General features: G+C 36.9%; 2 protein-coding genes across 2 annotated transcripts; both read right to left on the reverse strand.

The window, feature by feature from the left end:
• Positions 1-1,366: 1,366 nt before the first annotated feature.
• tspan3a (tetraspanin 3a) lies at positions 1,367-11,749 on the reverse strand. Its single transcript, XM_051870317.1, has 7 exons — positions 11,548-11,749; positions 8,147-8,338; positions 7,796-7,870; positions 6,656-6,757; positions 6,399-6,551; positions 6,224-6,307; positions 1,367-2,399 (listed from the first exon to the last, which is right to left on the reverse strand). Exons 1-7 carry the CDS (start codon positions 11,608-11,610, stop codon positions 2,307-2,309), a joined length of 762 nt encoding a protein of 253 aa, XP_051726277.1. The 5' UTR covers positions 11,611-11,749; the 3' UTR covers positions 1,367-2,306.
• A 100-nt stretch (positions 11,750-11,849) lies between these two features.
• Positions 11,850-14,083, reverse strand: ch25hl1.2 (cholesterol 25-hydroxylase like 1, tandem duplicate 2). The gene has a single exon (XM_051870316.1). The coding sequence runs from the start codon at positions 14,078-14,080 to the stop codon at positions 13,259-13,261; it is 822 nt and encodes a 273-aa protein (XP_051726276.1). The 5' UTR covers positions 14,081-14,083; the 3' UTR covers positions 11,850-13,258.
• Between the last annotated feature and the right edge of the window lie 805 nt (positions 14,084-14,888).

Here is a 14,888-nt window from a genome sequence, read left to right on the forward strand (position 1 = left end):
TGTAATTTAACCCTGTGATGCAAAGCTGAATTTTCAGCATCATTACTCCAGTCTTCAGTGTCACAAGATCCTTCAGAAATCATCCTAATATGCTGATTTGATGCTCAAGAAACATTTCTGATTATCAATGTTGAAAACAGCTGTGCTGCTTAGTATTTTGTGGAAACCATGATACTTTTTTATGATTATTTGATGAATAGAAAGTTCAAAAGAATAGCATTTATCTTTGATGACATTATAAATATCTTTCTTGTTACTATTGATCAATTTAATGCATTCTTGTCGAATGAAAGTTACAATTTCTTAAAAAAAAAAAAATCTTACTGACCCCAAACTTTTGAATGATAGTGTAATTTACTTTTTACAAGCAGTTTTTTTCAGTACACATGAGAAGCATGTACAGCAAACCAACACCATGCCAATTCTTTATCAGGCATCAAGTTAAAAGGTTTCACATTCCTCTTGTCCACAGATCCTGTTTCAGGCCCTGTTCAGTTAAAGTAAGTATAACGATTGAAGGGAAACCACATGACAGACACATTAATTTCATTTCAACTATCTACTATTAATACCCTGCCATTAAAGCTTACAAATGCTGTGTTACTAAGGGATCCAAGAATGCAGTGATCTAACTCCCCCCTCTAGATAAAGTGTGAAGGCATGTTACTAAGCATGACTAACACAGTAAGCAGATGGTACACATCCCCCTCCCTGGGAAAGGACTGAACTTTGACCCTGTCCCATGCTATCAAGTGTTCAGCCCGCCTGACTGAAGAAAGCCCCTAGACAAGGCATCTTTGAACAACCGTGACGTGTCTGAGTGCCTTGTGCACTATGGAATTGCTCAAGAGTGGGATAACAGCCATGAATGATATAGTTGTGCTCCAATATGATATATTATAGAGCTCCAGAAAAAAAAAAATGGCTAGAGAGCCACTGGTTCCTAAAATGTAGCATTTAGGAGCCACATCAACTTTGAGGACAAAATATTCACTTGCTGCCTAATATATCCACCCACTAACAGATGCCGTGATGAAGAGATAATCAGCGTTATTCACTTCACCTGTCAGTGCTCATAATGTTATGCCTGATCGGTATTGGATTGTAGAATATCATTTATTAATTTATTACAACAAAACATCTTTAATTACACACAACTGTTCCCAATTCTGACTTTTTAAATTGTCGCACAATTTAATTTTTTGATGCATTTATGACTGTTTTACTTGCAGCTTGGTGCCTTGTATTACTGGGACTGATCAGGTTGAAGTTCTGCTTTAAAAGTACCTGCATGTTGTAATTTTGCAACCACAGCATTCAAGCCAAAAATGATTCATATCAGTGAAATGAAACAACGCAACAGGTGTCAACTTATGAAACATTTATTTTAAGATCGAAATCGCAAGCTTATTTCACCATTTTTCCTCCCTATGTACATTCATTTAAACTAATACATTGTTGACCCTGTTCTACATACCTACATGTTATCCAAACTAACTTTAAACTATAGATTACTAGACTAGTAATGTTCACACTGTAAGCAATGGAAAAAGGAGGAAAAGAATATAAGAGTTCAGTAACTTTTAGGTAGTGCATGTAGAGCGTCCCCCAAACCTCTTTACACTTTACATGTAAACCGGTGTGAACCTCATTTTGAACATATAGTTCAATTTAGCTGTACGATTGGACCCACAATGCCAAGTGATCTTGTGTGGTCAATCCAGATCTGTCTCTCACACTGCCACTGTCCCTGAGCAGCGGACTGGTGATGGGTGATATTCATCTGAGACAGCGGTACCACGAGTTGATCCTCATTTCCCCATCCCAGCCATTTACCATCTTGGTATTTGTAATATAGAATTAAACCATACACATAGTGCAAACTAACAAATGAGGAAAGCATACATTCCACATATTATTCCATACAATAACAGAATCTTCCTCTCCATATAATAGAGACAAGGAAGAGAAAATGTTATCGATACATGTGTTAAAGTCTTCTCAACGGGATTAAAAACTGGCTGTTTGCCATTTTGCAGTCTGGCCCAACGCCTTTGAGAGAAAAACAAAGGTTTAAATTAAAACGCAGTCATTTTTCGGTGACATATACTGTATAAATAAATATTATGCGCTTCGCTTCACCCATCACCAGTGCATCGTGTGAGCAAACCCTGTGTGAGGTGTGTAGAAAGAGAGATAAATAAGGGCATATCCAGTGTGCCACCTCACACCGACAGAACCCTGAGCCCAGTGTGTGTGTATGTGTGTGTGTGAAAGAAAAGAGAGAGTCTGTCTGCTAGGTTTTTTCATGCATACGTCCCTCCAGTGATGAGGAGCTCATAGGCCGGGTCTCGGCTTCTGCGACACAGCACCACGCAAGCACACAGCATTCCCAGCATCTGGAGGAAAAGAAAAAAGTTTGAGTTCATTTAAAGCTTTTTTTCTTTCCTGTGTCTGGGGATGTGGGCGTCTCTCTCAAGTCAAGTCACCTTTATTTATATAGTACAGGTTTACAAAGCAGCTTTACAGTGATAAGAAAATGATTCAACGATGGAAACAGTTCATTTTGGCTATACAGCAGCTCTAAAAGAAAATACTGTCATTTTTCAGCTGAAGTCCGTTCCGTTGTAAAGATTATCAATTATTAAATTAATATTTATTAATATTTCTCTGATTGTGTTCATGAGAAAGAAGAAAGTCATATACACCTAAGATGGCTTGAGGGTGAGTAAATTTTGGGGTAATTTTCATTTTAAAGTGAACTAATCCTTTAAGTCTCTCTCAGGTGGTTCCGCCTTAATTGAATGTGCTACGTGACGTATAAAACATTAAAAAAAACTCTTAATAAAAAATTTCTAATATCATCTGATAACCATTATGGTACCGTTGTGCATGCCTAGTATACGGAGAGAAAGACTATGGGCACAAAAGGCCACCGTTGCCTGCCATGTTACTAAAAGTGCCACACTGCTGCTCTATTTCAGCAAATGGTTAAAAAAGTGGGCTCTTTTAAAAAAAAGTTGTGGTGGGTAATGCACAAGCTCAAGACAAACACTATAGCTTTTATATCAAATTGCCTCTGTGACAAAGGCCTATAAATGAGACTTCTTCACCCTGGCGCAGACAAATTTAATCTAAGTTCAGACAGTGGAAAAAAAAAAAATGAAAGGGAAAAACCAGTCAAATAATACCCTGAGAACATCTGGTATAATTTATGCAGTTTGCCAAGAACAACCTAACCTACTGCCCTGTTAATTCAGGCAGTAATCATGTGTAAGTCACGGGCGTGTGTTGGGCTTGCCAAGACGCTGTCTTATTTGCCTATATGCCCCAGAGGGTATTTGGAAAAGTATGAATGTCAAAGTGTGTGATTCAGCAACTACAGGGCAACAAAAGCACATACTGACACTGCAGAGTGCTTTGACGGCGAGAAAAGAGAGTGTACTGTTGTTTCAAACCAGGGGTTCCCAGCCGAACTCCTTAGATGTAAAATATTTACTTGAAGAACCACCTTTTAAGTTAATATTTCAATAATTTAAATGAAACATTTGCATGTTCACAGTTCACCGATGTCGGTTAATGGTCACATGACACCCAAGTAAACAGTGGTTTTTTTTTTCAGTGTTTTAGGAACCCAATCAAATTAAATAATAATAACAAAAACAATTATTATTATTACTATTGTTTTAGCTAATTTCATTTTCAAACATTCTAATTTTCAAGCATTTATTTTGGCAGAATATTGGTGAAATGCTTCAAAGTTTTGTCCACAAAAATGTTGGAAATTATGCGAGTATGTAAAAAAGTAAACCTTGCACATGTTGAGCTCCCAAAATGAATATTAATCTTGCAGCTCATGCAGAAATGGAGTTTGCTGAATTAACAGTGAACTGGGAAGCTCTGGGACACTGAATACACTGGATCAAACTGCTTACACTTCACTCTGAAACATGCAGCACGTTAGACTATACAGTAGAGCTGCACGATTCTGGATAAATTGAGAATCACGATTTTCCCACAATTCTGAACAAACAACTAAACAAAACAACATGTAATTTACATGTAGCATGTTGCCACCTACTGGTGTAATGATGTAACTGACAATCTTTATTTGAAGCGTCAAGTTACTTTCAAAAGGTGATCTAAGCTTCCGTAGACATCAGTGTTTATATCCAAACTATAAACCTAGGGCTGCACAATTAATCGAATTTCTAAACGCAATTATGATTACGGATGCCACGATTTCGTAATCGTTCAAAGGCGCGATTACAAGGAAAAATATCCACTTACATTATTCTGCATGTTTAAAGGATTAGTTCACTTTCGTATAAAATTTTCCTGATAATTTACTCACCCCCATGTCATCCAAGATGTTCATGTCTTTCTTTCTTCAGTCGAAAAGAAATTAAGGTTTTTGATGAAAACATTCCAGGATTTTTCTCCTTATAATGGACTTCAGTGGCCTCCAAACAGTTGAAGGTCAAAAATATAGTTTTAGTACAGCTTCAAAGGGCTTTAAACGATACCAGACGAGGAATAAGGGTCTTGTCTAGCGAAACGATCGGTCATTTTCGAAAAAAATGTAAATGTATATGCTTTATATAAACAAATGATCGCCTTCCAAGTGCCTCCGCCAAAACCGTACTTTCGTATTCTTTAAAAAGCTTACGCTGTATGTCCTACGCCTTCCCTATTCTACTTACGGAACGAACGCAGTGCCAGTTACATTTTTTGCGTAAGTAGAATAGGGAAGGCGTAGGACATACAGCGTAAGCTTTTTGAAGAATACGAAAGTACGGTTTTGGTGGAAGCACTTGGAAGGCGATCATTTGTTTATATAAAGCATATACATTTAAATTTTTTAGAAAATGACCGATCGTTTCGCTAGATAAGACCCTTATTCCTCGTCTGGTATCGTTTAAAGTCCTTTGAAGCTGCACTAAAACTATCATTTTTACCTTTAATCCTTTAAGAGGTGTGTTTAGAGCATGTTACGTTGCGAGAAGCGAATCACGGCTACTTCAGAGTGTAAAAGGTCTAACCTAGCACAAAAGGAGCTACCAGTGACGTAGGTGTACGCTGATTTGTCGAACGCACGCGAAACACCAGCACCCGCCATTTTTAAAAAGCCATGTACACAGCCTATATATTTACTACATGAACTAACTAACTCTACAAACATGAAAAACAGTGACAGAACCTCTCAACCTTAATCCAGCGTGACTTTGAGCAGACCAAGCGAAACATGATTATGTATTTTTGCAAAGCTAGCGACATTGGGCATCAGCCAACCACACGGCAAAAGCTAATACTTTTTCATATACTGTCTACTTTCTTTGTATAACGGTTCTACCTAATAATGTATTAGACATGACTGTTAAACAGATCGTAAACTAATGAAGATGGAGAATGCGAGCACTGTGCTCAGGATCTGTCTGAACTGTTCTCAGCACCGTCAAAATAAAAGTAACAACAACAAGCGCAGTTTACGTCACTTCAGGCCCTAGGGGAACATTAGTTCTCGGGGAACGTCGCTGGTGGCTAGTTCCTATATCTAAGTTCCTAGAACAACCCAATGCAAAAGCCCCTATTATTATACCATTCATATGTTTACTTTCTATTATTATTTAAAGAAGAAAACAAACCAATGTATAGTTGACATTTGAGGTTTAATGCTATTGGGAAAAAAAATTCAGGAAGAGTGTTTTCAGCTTGTTTTTTTAATTTTTATACAAAAATATGGCATGCAGTTGCTTCAAACAATGGTATAAAGCTATTCAATACATCAGTCAATGTAATTTGTGATAATCGTAATTAATAATCGCAATTACAATTTCAAGGGAATAATCGACAATTATGATTTTTGTCATAATCATGCAGCCCTAAACAGAAATAATGAAACTGTGTTTGAAAAGACTGTTTGTGAAGCTGTTTTATACCTATACATGACAACTGCTCTCTTTGGCTCAGCGGCTAGATAAATTGTTGTCATTTAGGAATAAGATCACATGGTTGTTTGAATCGAGATTGCAATCTTTTAACGATTAATCATGCAGCTCTACTATAGTTTTATTTAATTAAATCGCAGTCTTTGTTTTGATAATCATGAAACCCGCCTGGGAAACCTAGGTCTAAGCATTTTCATGACTAATAACACTGAAACTGGATTTCACTTATATAAGATAATCTGTCCAAAAAAATAGAAAATGTCAGAACAGCATACCTGGATTGCAGCAAACGTCAGAGCGGCCCAGATGACGTACATCATGATCTCTTTCAGTTTCTTCACAACCAGGGCTTCACATCCCTAAGGTGGTTCAACGGATACATTAACATCACACACAGACTTCCTTTGCTTCATCAGCTAAACACTAATAAGCACACATAACGCCTCTCACCTCAGGGTAGAGGTCTCCGGGACGGGAGAGGGAGCCGGTGCAGTTGCTCACGTTGGGTTTGCAGCAGCTCAGTGGGACGCTGTTGTTTCTCGACTCCTTAAACCAGCTTGTGTTCTTCCAGTCCAAGTAGCTGGTGATGCCACAGCAATGGAGCTTTATGTTTTGACAGACATTATGGTGATTTTATTAGGGTCGGGAACCGATTTATTGAAAATACAATAACCGAATGTTTTGTACGTCTCATTAAGCAGTCTCACCTGTCTCTGCACATAGTCAATAGCGCGGCTGGGAGCATCCGTGTTGGTGCCATTGTATTCATTATAAACTTTCTGGATGGAATGATTGACCTCATCTTCAACCTAGAAACATATTCACAAGTGGCAGAAATTAACTCTCTGTTACACTGATTTCCAGGGCAATTTTTTCAAACCTTTTAAAATAAATGCTTCTTTTATGTCAAATTCTATAGAGCTGTTACCAATCAAATGACGCATCAAACAAAAGCCATTTTACACTACAGAGGTGGCACAAAAGCTGCATCTGAAGTGGCATTTAGTTGAATTTACACAGTTTAATGCAGCCCAGAGGTGGCATGAATGTATTTACCCTGCAATTACAATTGCATAAGTAATGAGATAATGTTTTACAAATAATATTTTGTATATAAAAATTAAACGATAAAAAATAAAATAAAATTATATTTCAAAAATGAAACTAAAAACGCCAGTAGGTGGCAGCAAGTCACCGTCTTAATGAGAGTGTCATTGAATCACTTCCTCAACCGATTTTTTGAAAATGTGGATTTATTAAGGAACAAAACACCACTGTTTGTCGCTCTGAGACATGCAATGGTTCTGCTCTAGCTTTGTTTGGAAATATTTTCATTGGCAAAATAAAGTAAAAATAGACAATGTTGTGTGTCTAAAATGTAACTGAAATATAAAATCAATTTCACATTTGCAATCGGGCTCATATTCAGAAAAACAGCACTCTTGCTTGTGTAATATTACGTATATCGGATGTTATAAATACAAAAAAAAAAAAAAAGAGAAAAAAAATCATAAAGGGGCATTTTTTTCAGATATTTTGAATTTAGAGGGGAATCTTTTATTCATTTTGACAGCATTTTTGCTGCAAGCCTCCATCTACCTTTCACTAAATCAATTCTTTATGTAGGAGGAGATGCTTTTTTTTAGTCTATATGTCAAAGAGCGCATTGCTATACAAACAGGACAGCACAAAACAAGACAAGACAGGTATTATTACATTGCATGCCTTGTTCACTTGAGCACAATTGAAAGAGCTTACATAGTTAGAAGGGCATTCATATAAAAACAAAAGAGATGCAGGCACTCCTATTTCTTTAAATATTGACTTCCTTCGAATGCAGGACTTACCTTTGCTCTGTAAATATAGCCAAGAACCACCACAACCACCTCAGTCACAAAAACCAGCATAAGAATGATGACAAACTGTAAAAGAGGAATGCAAGAAAATGGGGTTTCAGCAGATCAAGATATATAAACTATGCTAAACTATTTTTTGTTATTAAACAGTCTTTACCGCCACTTTTGATCAATTTAATGCATCCTTGCTGAATAAAAGTATCAATTACTTTTAAAAAAAAATCTCACGGACCCCAAACAGTGGTGTATTTCAAAGAGAGTAAATTATGATAGTTTTTGGGTGAACTATCGCTTGAAGCAAAACACTAAAACGCAGTGCTTGGAACTTAATAGTTCACTAACCGTGGCAAGACCGCAGCGGCTCTCTCGAATAGTGGCGCAGCATCCAATGAGTCCGATAATGAACAACAGCGCTCCGACTGCGATAATGACAACGGCTGGGATCAGGGTGTACACATCCTCAAAGAAATGGTCATAGTCATCATACGTGATGAACACGTAGGCTCCAACATAGCACAGGATGCCAGCGGCGGCCTAGAAGGAGATAACAAAGAGAGTTACTTATCTAAAGCGGATATGATTTCATGCCAAGAGATATGGCAGTATCATTATGAGTGAGATACAACCAAAAATCAGTTACTGAACTGATTTTAATGCAGTGCTCTTCACAGAAAATCTTATTAAATGTGTAAATCAGAATGAAAGCAAGTGAGGAGGCAAACAACTTTATTCATGTCACTTTCAAAACATAAGTATTTGGAATGCTGACCATAAAGATCATAATCATCCGTTTATAAGTAAAATGAGAGGAAAAAATAAAGGTTACACTTTATTTCGATGGTCCACTTTAGACATTCTACTAACTATAAGTAACTTTGTCACTACATGTCAACTAACTCTCATTAGAGTATTAGTGGACTGAAGTAGACTGTTTGGTTAGGGTTAGCTGTTAAAGGATTAGTTCACTTCAGAATTAAAATTTCCTGATAATTTACTCACCCCATGTCATCTAAGATGTTTATGTCTTTCTTTCTTCAGTCGAAAAGAAATTAAGGTTTTTGAGGAAAACATTCCAGGATTTTTCTCCATATAGTGGACTTTACTGGGGTACAACAAGTCCAAATGTCAGTTTCAGTGCAGCTTCAAAGAGCTCTACACGATCCCAGATGAGGAATAAGGGTCTTATCTAGTGAAATGATCAGTCATTTTCTAAAAATGTATACACTTTTTAACCACAAATGCTCGTCTTCCACTAGCTCTGCAATGCGCCACGCATTACATAATCATGTTGGAAAGGTTGTTCACGTTCAAAATCGTCCGACATCGTTGTTTTACCTTTTTTTGTAAAGGCCGTTTGACTTAAGGGGCTTACACACCGGAGGAACCTTTTCATAGTTCCTAGAACTATTGGCTGAAGTACCCGGATTTTGCCTTGTTCGCACCGCACAAACTAGGAACGATTTTAGTTCTAGGAACTCCTTTTGGGGGAACTAAACTAGCTCCTGCTTCACAGTAGGGTCTAAACCAGCACTATAGAAACTATCAGTGACGTGAGTGTACGATGATTGGTCAAACACATGTCAAACACCGGCACCCGGCATTTTTAAAAAGCCTGTGTAAATATATTTACTTCACGAACATGGAAAACAGCGATAACCGCATTTACCTGTTGTCAGCAGGGTTGTGTTCTTTTCTCCGCCTTGATGATATGTAATTCTGAAAGTTGTCATAGTAGTCTCTTATTCCCACTTTTCCCACTAACGTTCGCTTTGTAAACACTTGCTCGGTACTTCCGCCTATGTTAAGCGTGACCTTTCCCAACGTGATTATGTAATGCGTGGTGCATCGCAGAGCAGTGCAAGATGAGCATTTGTGGTTAAAAAGTATATCTTTTTTATTTTTATTTTTTTAGATAAGACCCTTATTCCTCGTCTGGGATCATGTAGAGCCCTTTGAAGCTGCACTGAAACTTTAATTTGGACCTTCAAACAATTGAACCCCAGTGAAGTCCACTATATGGAGAAAAATCCTGGAATGTTTTCCTCAAAAACCTTAATTTCTTTTCAACTGAAGAGATAAAGACATAAACATCTTGGATGACATGGGGGTGAGTAAATTATCAGGAAATTTTAATTCTGAAGTGAACTAATCCTTTAAGGATGCCAATGTCTGTTGGGGAGCATCAAAATAAATTGTTAGTAGATATTAAGCAGACAGTCTACTAATACTCCAATCAGAGTTAGTTGACATGTAGTTGCAAAGTTACTTATAGTTAGCAAAATGTCTACAGTGGACAATCGAAATAAAGCATTACCAAAATAAGTTGTCAAATCAAATGGCTACAAATAAGTGGCCTGCGTCATTCACGGACCTCCAGGCGTTTTGGGAAAAACTTGTTTTAGAGGGATTTGGTCTTCCCCATTTACAACAGAATCATAAAACCTCCTTTGAACCAATGTAGCACAGCTTTCAGGCTCTAAAATTATGAACAGGGATTTAATAAAGCAGCCTGATCCCTAAAAAAAGAACAGGATAGTGTCATACTACTTCTATCTGTCAGGAGGAGACTTTAAACTTCATTCAGTCCCAGATTAAAGAGATTAATCAAAGGCACAAAGACAAGAAAAGCAAGCTGATAGGTGGAGTAGAGTTTCTACAGATCCGACTGCTCCATTTAAGTCTTAAATTTAAAACTTTCCCCCAATGCCCCAGTTCTGTCAACCCCAATGCACACAAAATCAAAGTTAGTTTGATTTTTATTACATTTATTTAAATAATATTCAAACAGATTTTTTCCTTTTGTAGATCTGAAAAGTGAATAGTTTTATATTTTATTATATATTGTTTATTTTATATTGTAAATTATATTATTGTGATTCTCTCTATAGAGTTATAGACATGAATATCACCTAAGAAAATCAGTTTATTCGATATTAGCTAGGATTTTAATATTAGTAAATCTCCATTTGGAACCAATGATTAATCAAATTATAGCTAATTATATAAGATGATCTTGATAAAAAAAAAATATTCTTATTTAACTGGATATCATATAGTCTTTATTTATAAAACGTAATTATTATTATTATTAATATAAACTCTTAATGTATTGAAATAACGTTACAATACAGTTAAAGAAAATCTATTTTTTTTTTTTTTTTTTTTTACTTTTCTCTAGGTGAAATTGGGAACTGTTTTTAAAGTAAGTTCTTTGTTGTTTTGTGTGATAATGGAATCCTTTGCTATTATGATCCTTAAGGATTGCTTACAAATTACGAAATAAACTCCAAAAGGAATTGCCTAAGGAGGAATAGGTTTAACATCCCAGACAATAAAACTTATCCTGCTCTGTGGCTAAAAGAAACAAAGAGGCTGACTGGTCAGTTCACGAACAGCAACTCATACAAGGCTAATAAACAAATAAATAACAATAATTTTATACTGTCACTGTTTATTATCCATTAAAAATTCTTAAACGTAGAATCACATGTATGGAATATGTAAACAAACACTGCAATACGCAGCAACGAGTAGCTTTTTTTTTTTTAAATAATGCAATATAAACACAATCGGCATATCAAATATAGCAAAGTATGCACTATATTCCAAAAGCTTGTATAAATGAATTGGTGATATAAAGGACGGAGTGTGTGTAATAATAATGCAGCTGCTCGACACCTGACTGTGTCCATCTGACAACACTGACGCACTCTCAAATTCAGTCCCAAACACCTCAAACTTACCCAAAATATCAGGTTCAGGAACACCAAGACGGTCTTAGACGACGTAATCCCACACTGACCCATTATTAAAAGATGCAATAAAGCCGTTTAAGTTGCAAATATAACAGACAGGCTGCAGATTATAAAATGGCTGTCTGTTTCCTGGCTGCCATACCACCACTGCCGTGTTTGAGTCTGATCCAGTAACAGCGCCACACAGCGGTCAGCTGACGCACTTTCATTGGCTGTGCCAAAACATAGCGAACAGCCGGTTATGACAGAGAGGAATGCTATTTAGGTAGGAAAATAACTGGGATTTGAGACACGTTATTAATAGATTTTTATTAGTAGCGCTTGCTTTAACAAAGCATCAATCAAAACTATCATTATATGACACGTTTTGCACATGCAAGCACCATTCACATTTTCTCCAAAAATGACAAACTATACTTTATTTATACTTTTGTAACTGCAAAGAACTGCATACATTCTTACCATTCAGAATATACAGGTTCACATGCAAGATAGTTACACAAAGGGATTTAACAAAGTAATCTCTTTACTGACACCTGCTGTTATATCACTGAATTGCGTAATCACAAGTCAATCAGCTCAATAGCAAGCCTACATGCATACACAACACATGACTGAAGCTCATTAGGTTTGCCAGGTCAACTATCACCATGAAATAAACCACAAATGTATAAATATTAAAATGTACACTAGCAAAAACAACATAGAGAGAAATGAACAGCAGGCTTTGAAATAAGAGGCAAATATTAATCTATTTTGAGCTCACGCATATGCAAATCTGATTTCCTTTAATAAACTGTATAAAGCTTGAGGGTTTTTTCTTTACCCTTTTTCTTCCTCTTGTGGTCGGTTAACCATGTTTGGTTTAGCGTCTTTCTACCATGTAAGAGGAACAAAAAATAATTAGAACAATCTTATTTACATATTTTCCTTTCCAACTTTCAAATTTGTTCTATTGCTCAGATAATTTGGTGAGAAATGTGAGTTCATATCTAAATCTCTTCCTTTTGATATATATATATATATATATATATATATGAAGAGATTTAGATATGATATATGTTTTCTAAATTTATATATAGACAGAATTTTACTAGAATGAATTTTTGAACTCCTCATTTCTCTAAAAATGGTTCCAACTTTGGAATATTTACCAAATGAAATAAAATTAACACAATATTTAAGTTATTTTATAATACGATGGTTTATAATTATCTACAGTGTATGTACATTGTATTGATTTTAGTTTATTTGTGCTTAAAGGGATAGCTCACTCAAAAATGAAAATTCTGTAATCATTTACTCACCCTCAAGTTGTTCCAAACCTGTATGAGTTTCTTTCTTCTGTTGAACACAAAAGAAGATATTTTGACAAATGTTGGTAACCAGACAGTTGACTGAAGCCACTGACTGCCATAGTATAATTTTTTCCTACTATGGAAGTCAATGGGGTCCATTAATTGTTTGATTACCAAGATATCTTCTTTTGTGTTCAACAGAAAAAAGAAACTCACACAGGTTTGGAACAACTTGAGGGTGAGTAAATGATGACAGAATTTTCATTTTTGGGTGAACTATCCCTTTAAATCATGCTTTTTGTACTGTTCGTATACAAATAAAGTCAATGCCAAAAACTGAAGCTCTGCCTGAAGCAAACAAACATGCACTCTTTACATACATTTGCATGCATGCATGTTCATCACTGCGTTTTAGCATAACTAAAATCAGCATGAGTGCCGAACAGTTTATCCCAGTGACTAAAATGGGGTGCAAAGTTAGTATTAGGTTTCTGGTGGTGCACATCATGCTTGCTCGGACCTCCATAAACACCAAAAGGGATCAGACGAGATGTGGACCAAGGGAAATCATATCCGCAGTGGTCTTCTACTGACACATACACGTGGACCACCATGAACATCCAGGTGGTGAGCAGATGACACCTCAGCAGAACGGGGTTGATCGTGGTCCAGAAGCCCACCGTGACCAACTCCCATCCCCCGAGGCACTGTGTGGCCAGAGCAAAGGGCGCAGAGTAATTATGGTGGATAGCATGGAAAGTCACATACAGCCAGCGGATCTTATGATGCAAAAAGTGCCAGATGAAATACTGGAAGTCAAAGAGAAGAAGGTTTCCAGTCACCCCACCTGCAAGTTCAAACAATGTAGGTGCTCGTTCAGGCAGAGGAACAGGAGGTCTCCACAACCACTGAGCCACTGCTGCAGGAAACACCAGAAGTATGTGGTTATAAAGAGTAACTCCACTGCAGTGAAGGAGCATTGCAGTTGTGGGAAGCTTGTCAGGTTGGATCTTGTACCGGTAAATAGCTGGCCACTTCTTTCCCACGATGTCACAGACTAGGTAGGGTACGCAAAGAACAAAATACGATGCTACGGTCAAAATCACAGGAAAGAGAGGAGACCGAAGCGTTTCAGAGTGGTTGAGTCGCAAGTAGTCCCACATAGGCTGCAAAACTGAGTCTTTTGTCTCCCAAATAGTCTCAAACACATGCACTAGTGTCATTTTCAATATTTAGTCGAATAGCCTATAGTTCTTTCAGCATCAAATTAAACTGTTGTTTAGCTCTCTAAATGACTCTCCTGGAAGTTTCAAGTGGGTCAGGTAGCTATCTGATATCTAATGACTTTGTACTGAAATATTTATACACTCATTCAGTTTGTAAATTATTTAGGGGTGTATTTTGATGTAGACATTGTTTCCGTAGCGTAATAAATACATTTATTTACATTCTAGGAATCAAAGATGTGTTTAAGACAGTTTGGTTATGAATTTATTGCTCAAAACTTGAACATGGCCGGACATGCTCTGTTGTCATTCTACTCCGTAAAGCAAGAGGGCGTCGACGACGTCTAGTTCAAACCATTATAAAAAAACAAAACAAATAGAATGGCGATTAGCATAAAGCTGGATTAAATGGGCGTGGCTTTGGCCCACACGTTGTCTCTAATTGGTCAGGTATGATTGGGACAAATATCCAATTCTTCACCGTGTATTTTTAATTCAGTGGTTATTAACAATTTTCTCTGTCATTATTCCGAAGTAAGTTATTTAATTATGATGTCGGTAAGGTGCAGCAAATTCGCAAATGATGCTATTACAGGAATAAAAGCCGCTTTCTTCATGAGAGAGAGCTGCAGTCGCGCCGAAAAAGAGAGAATTGTACAGTTCACAAAGAAAAAGAAAAGAAATGTGGATGGTCACGCATCAGACCCACATATCAGCAGTCGAGAGACAGCAGCAGCCAGTCTGGTATAAAGGAGCATCCGCCCCCATTCATCCACAAAACTGCTCCTGGAAAGCAAGAGAGAGC

Source organism: Ctenopharyngodon idella, chromosome 18, assembly GCF_019924925.1.
Source record: "Ctenopharyngodon idella isolate HZGC_01 chromosome 18, HZGC01, whole genome shotgun sequence".
In the NCBI taxonomy this organism is placed as follows: Eukaryota; Metazoa; Chordata; class Actinopteri; order Cypriniformes; family Xenocyprididae; genus Ctenopharyngodon; species Ctenopharyngodon idella.

Coding starts and splice junctions, on each gene's coding strand:
- tspan3a (XM_051870317.1), bottom strand. CDS start 11,610: ATGGGTCAGTGTGGGATTACGTCGTCTAAGACCGTCTTGGTGTTCCTG. Junction 6,308..6,398: donor CCGGAGACCTCTACCCTGAG/GTGAGAGGCGTT, acceptor GAACCACCTTAG/GGATGTGAAGCCCTGGTTGT. Junction 2,400..6,223: donor TGACGTTTGCTGCAATCCAG/GTATGCTGTTCT, acceptor CTTTTCCTCCAG/ATGCTGGGAATGCTGTGTGC.
- ch25hl1.2 (XM_051870316.1), bottom strand. CDS start 14,080: ATGACACTAGTGCATGTGTTTGAGACTATTTGGGAGACAAAAGACTCA.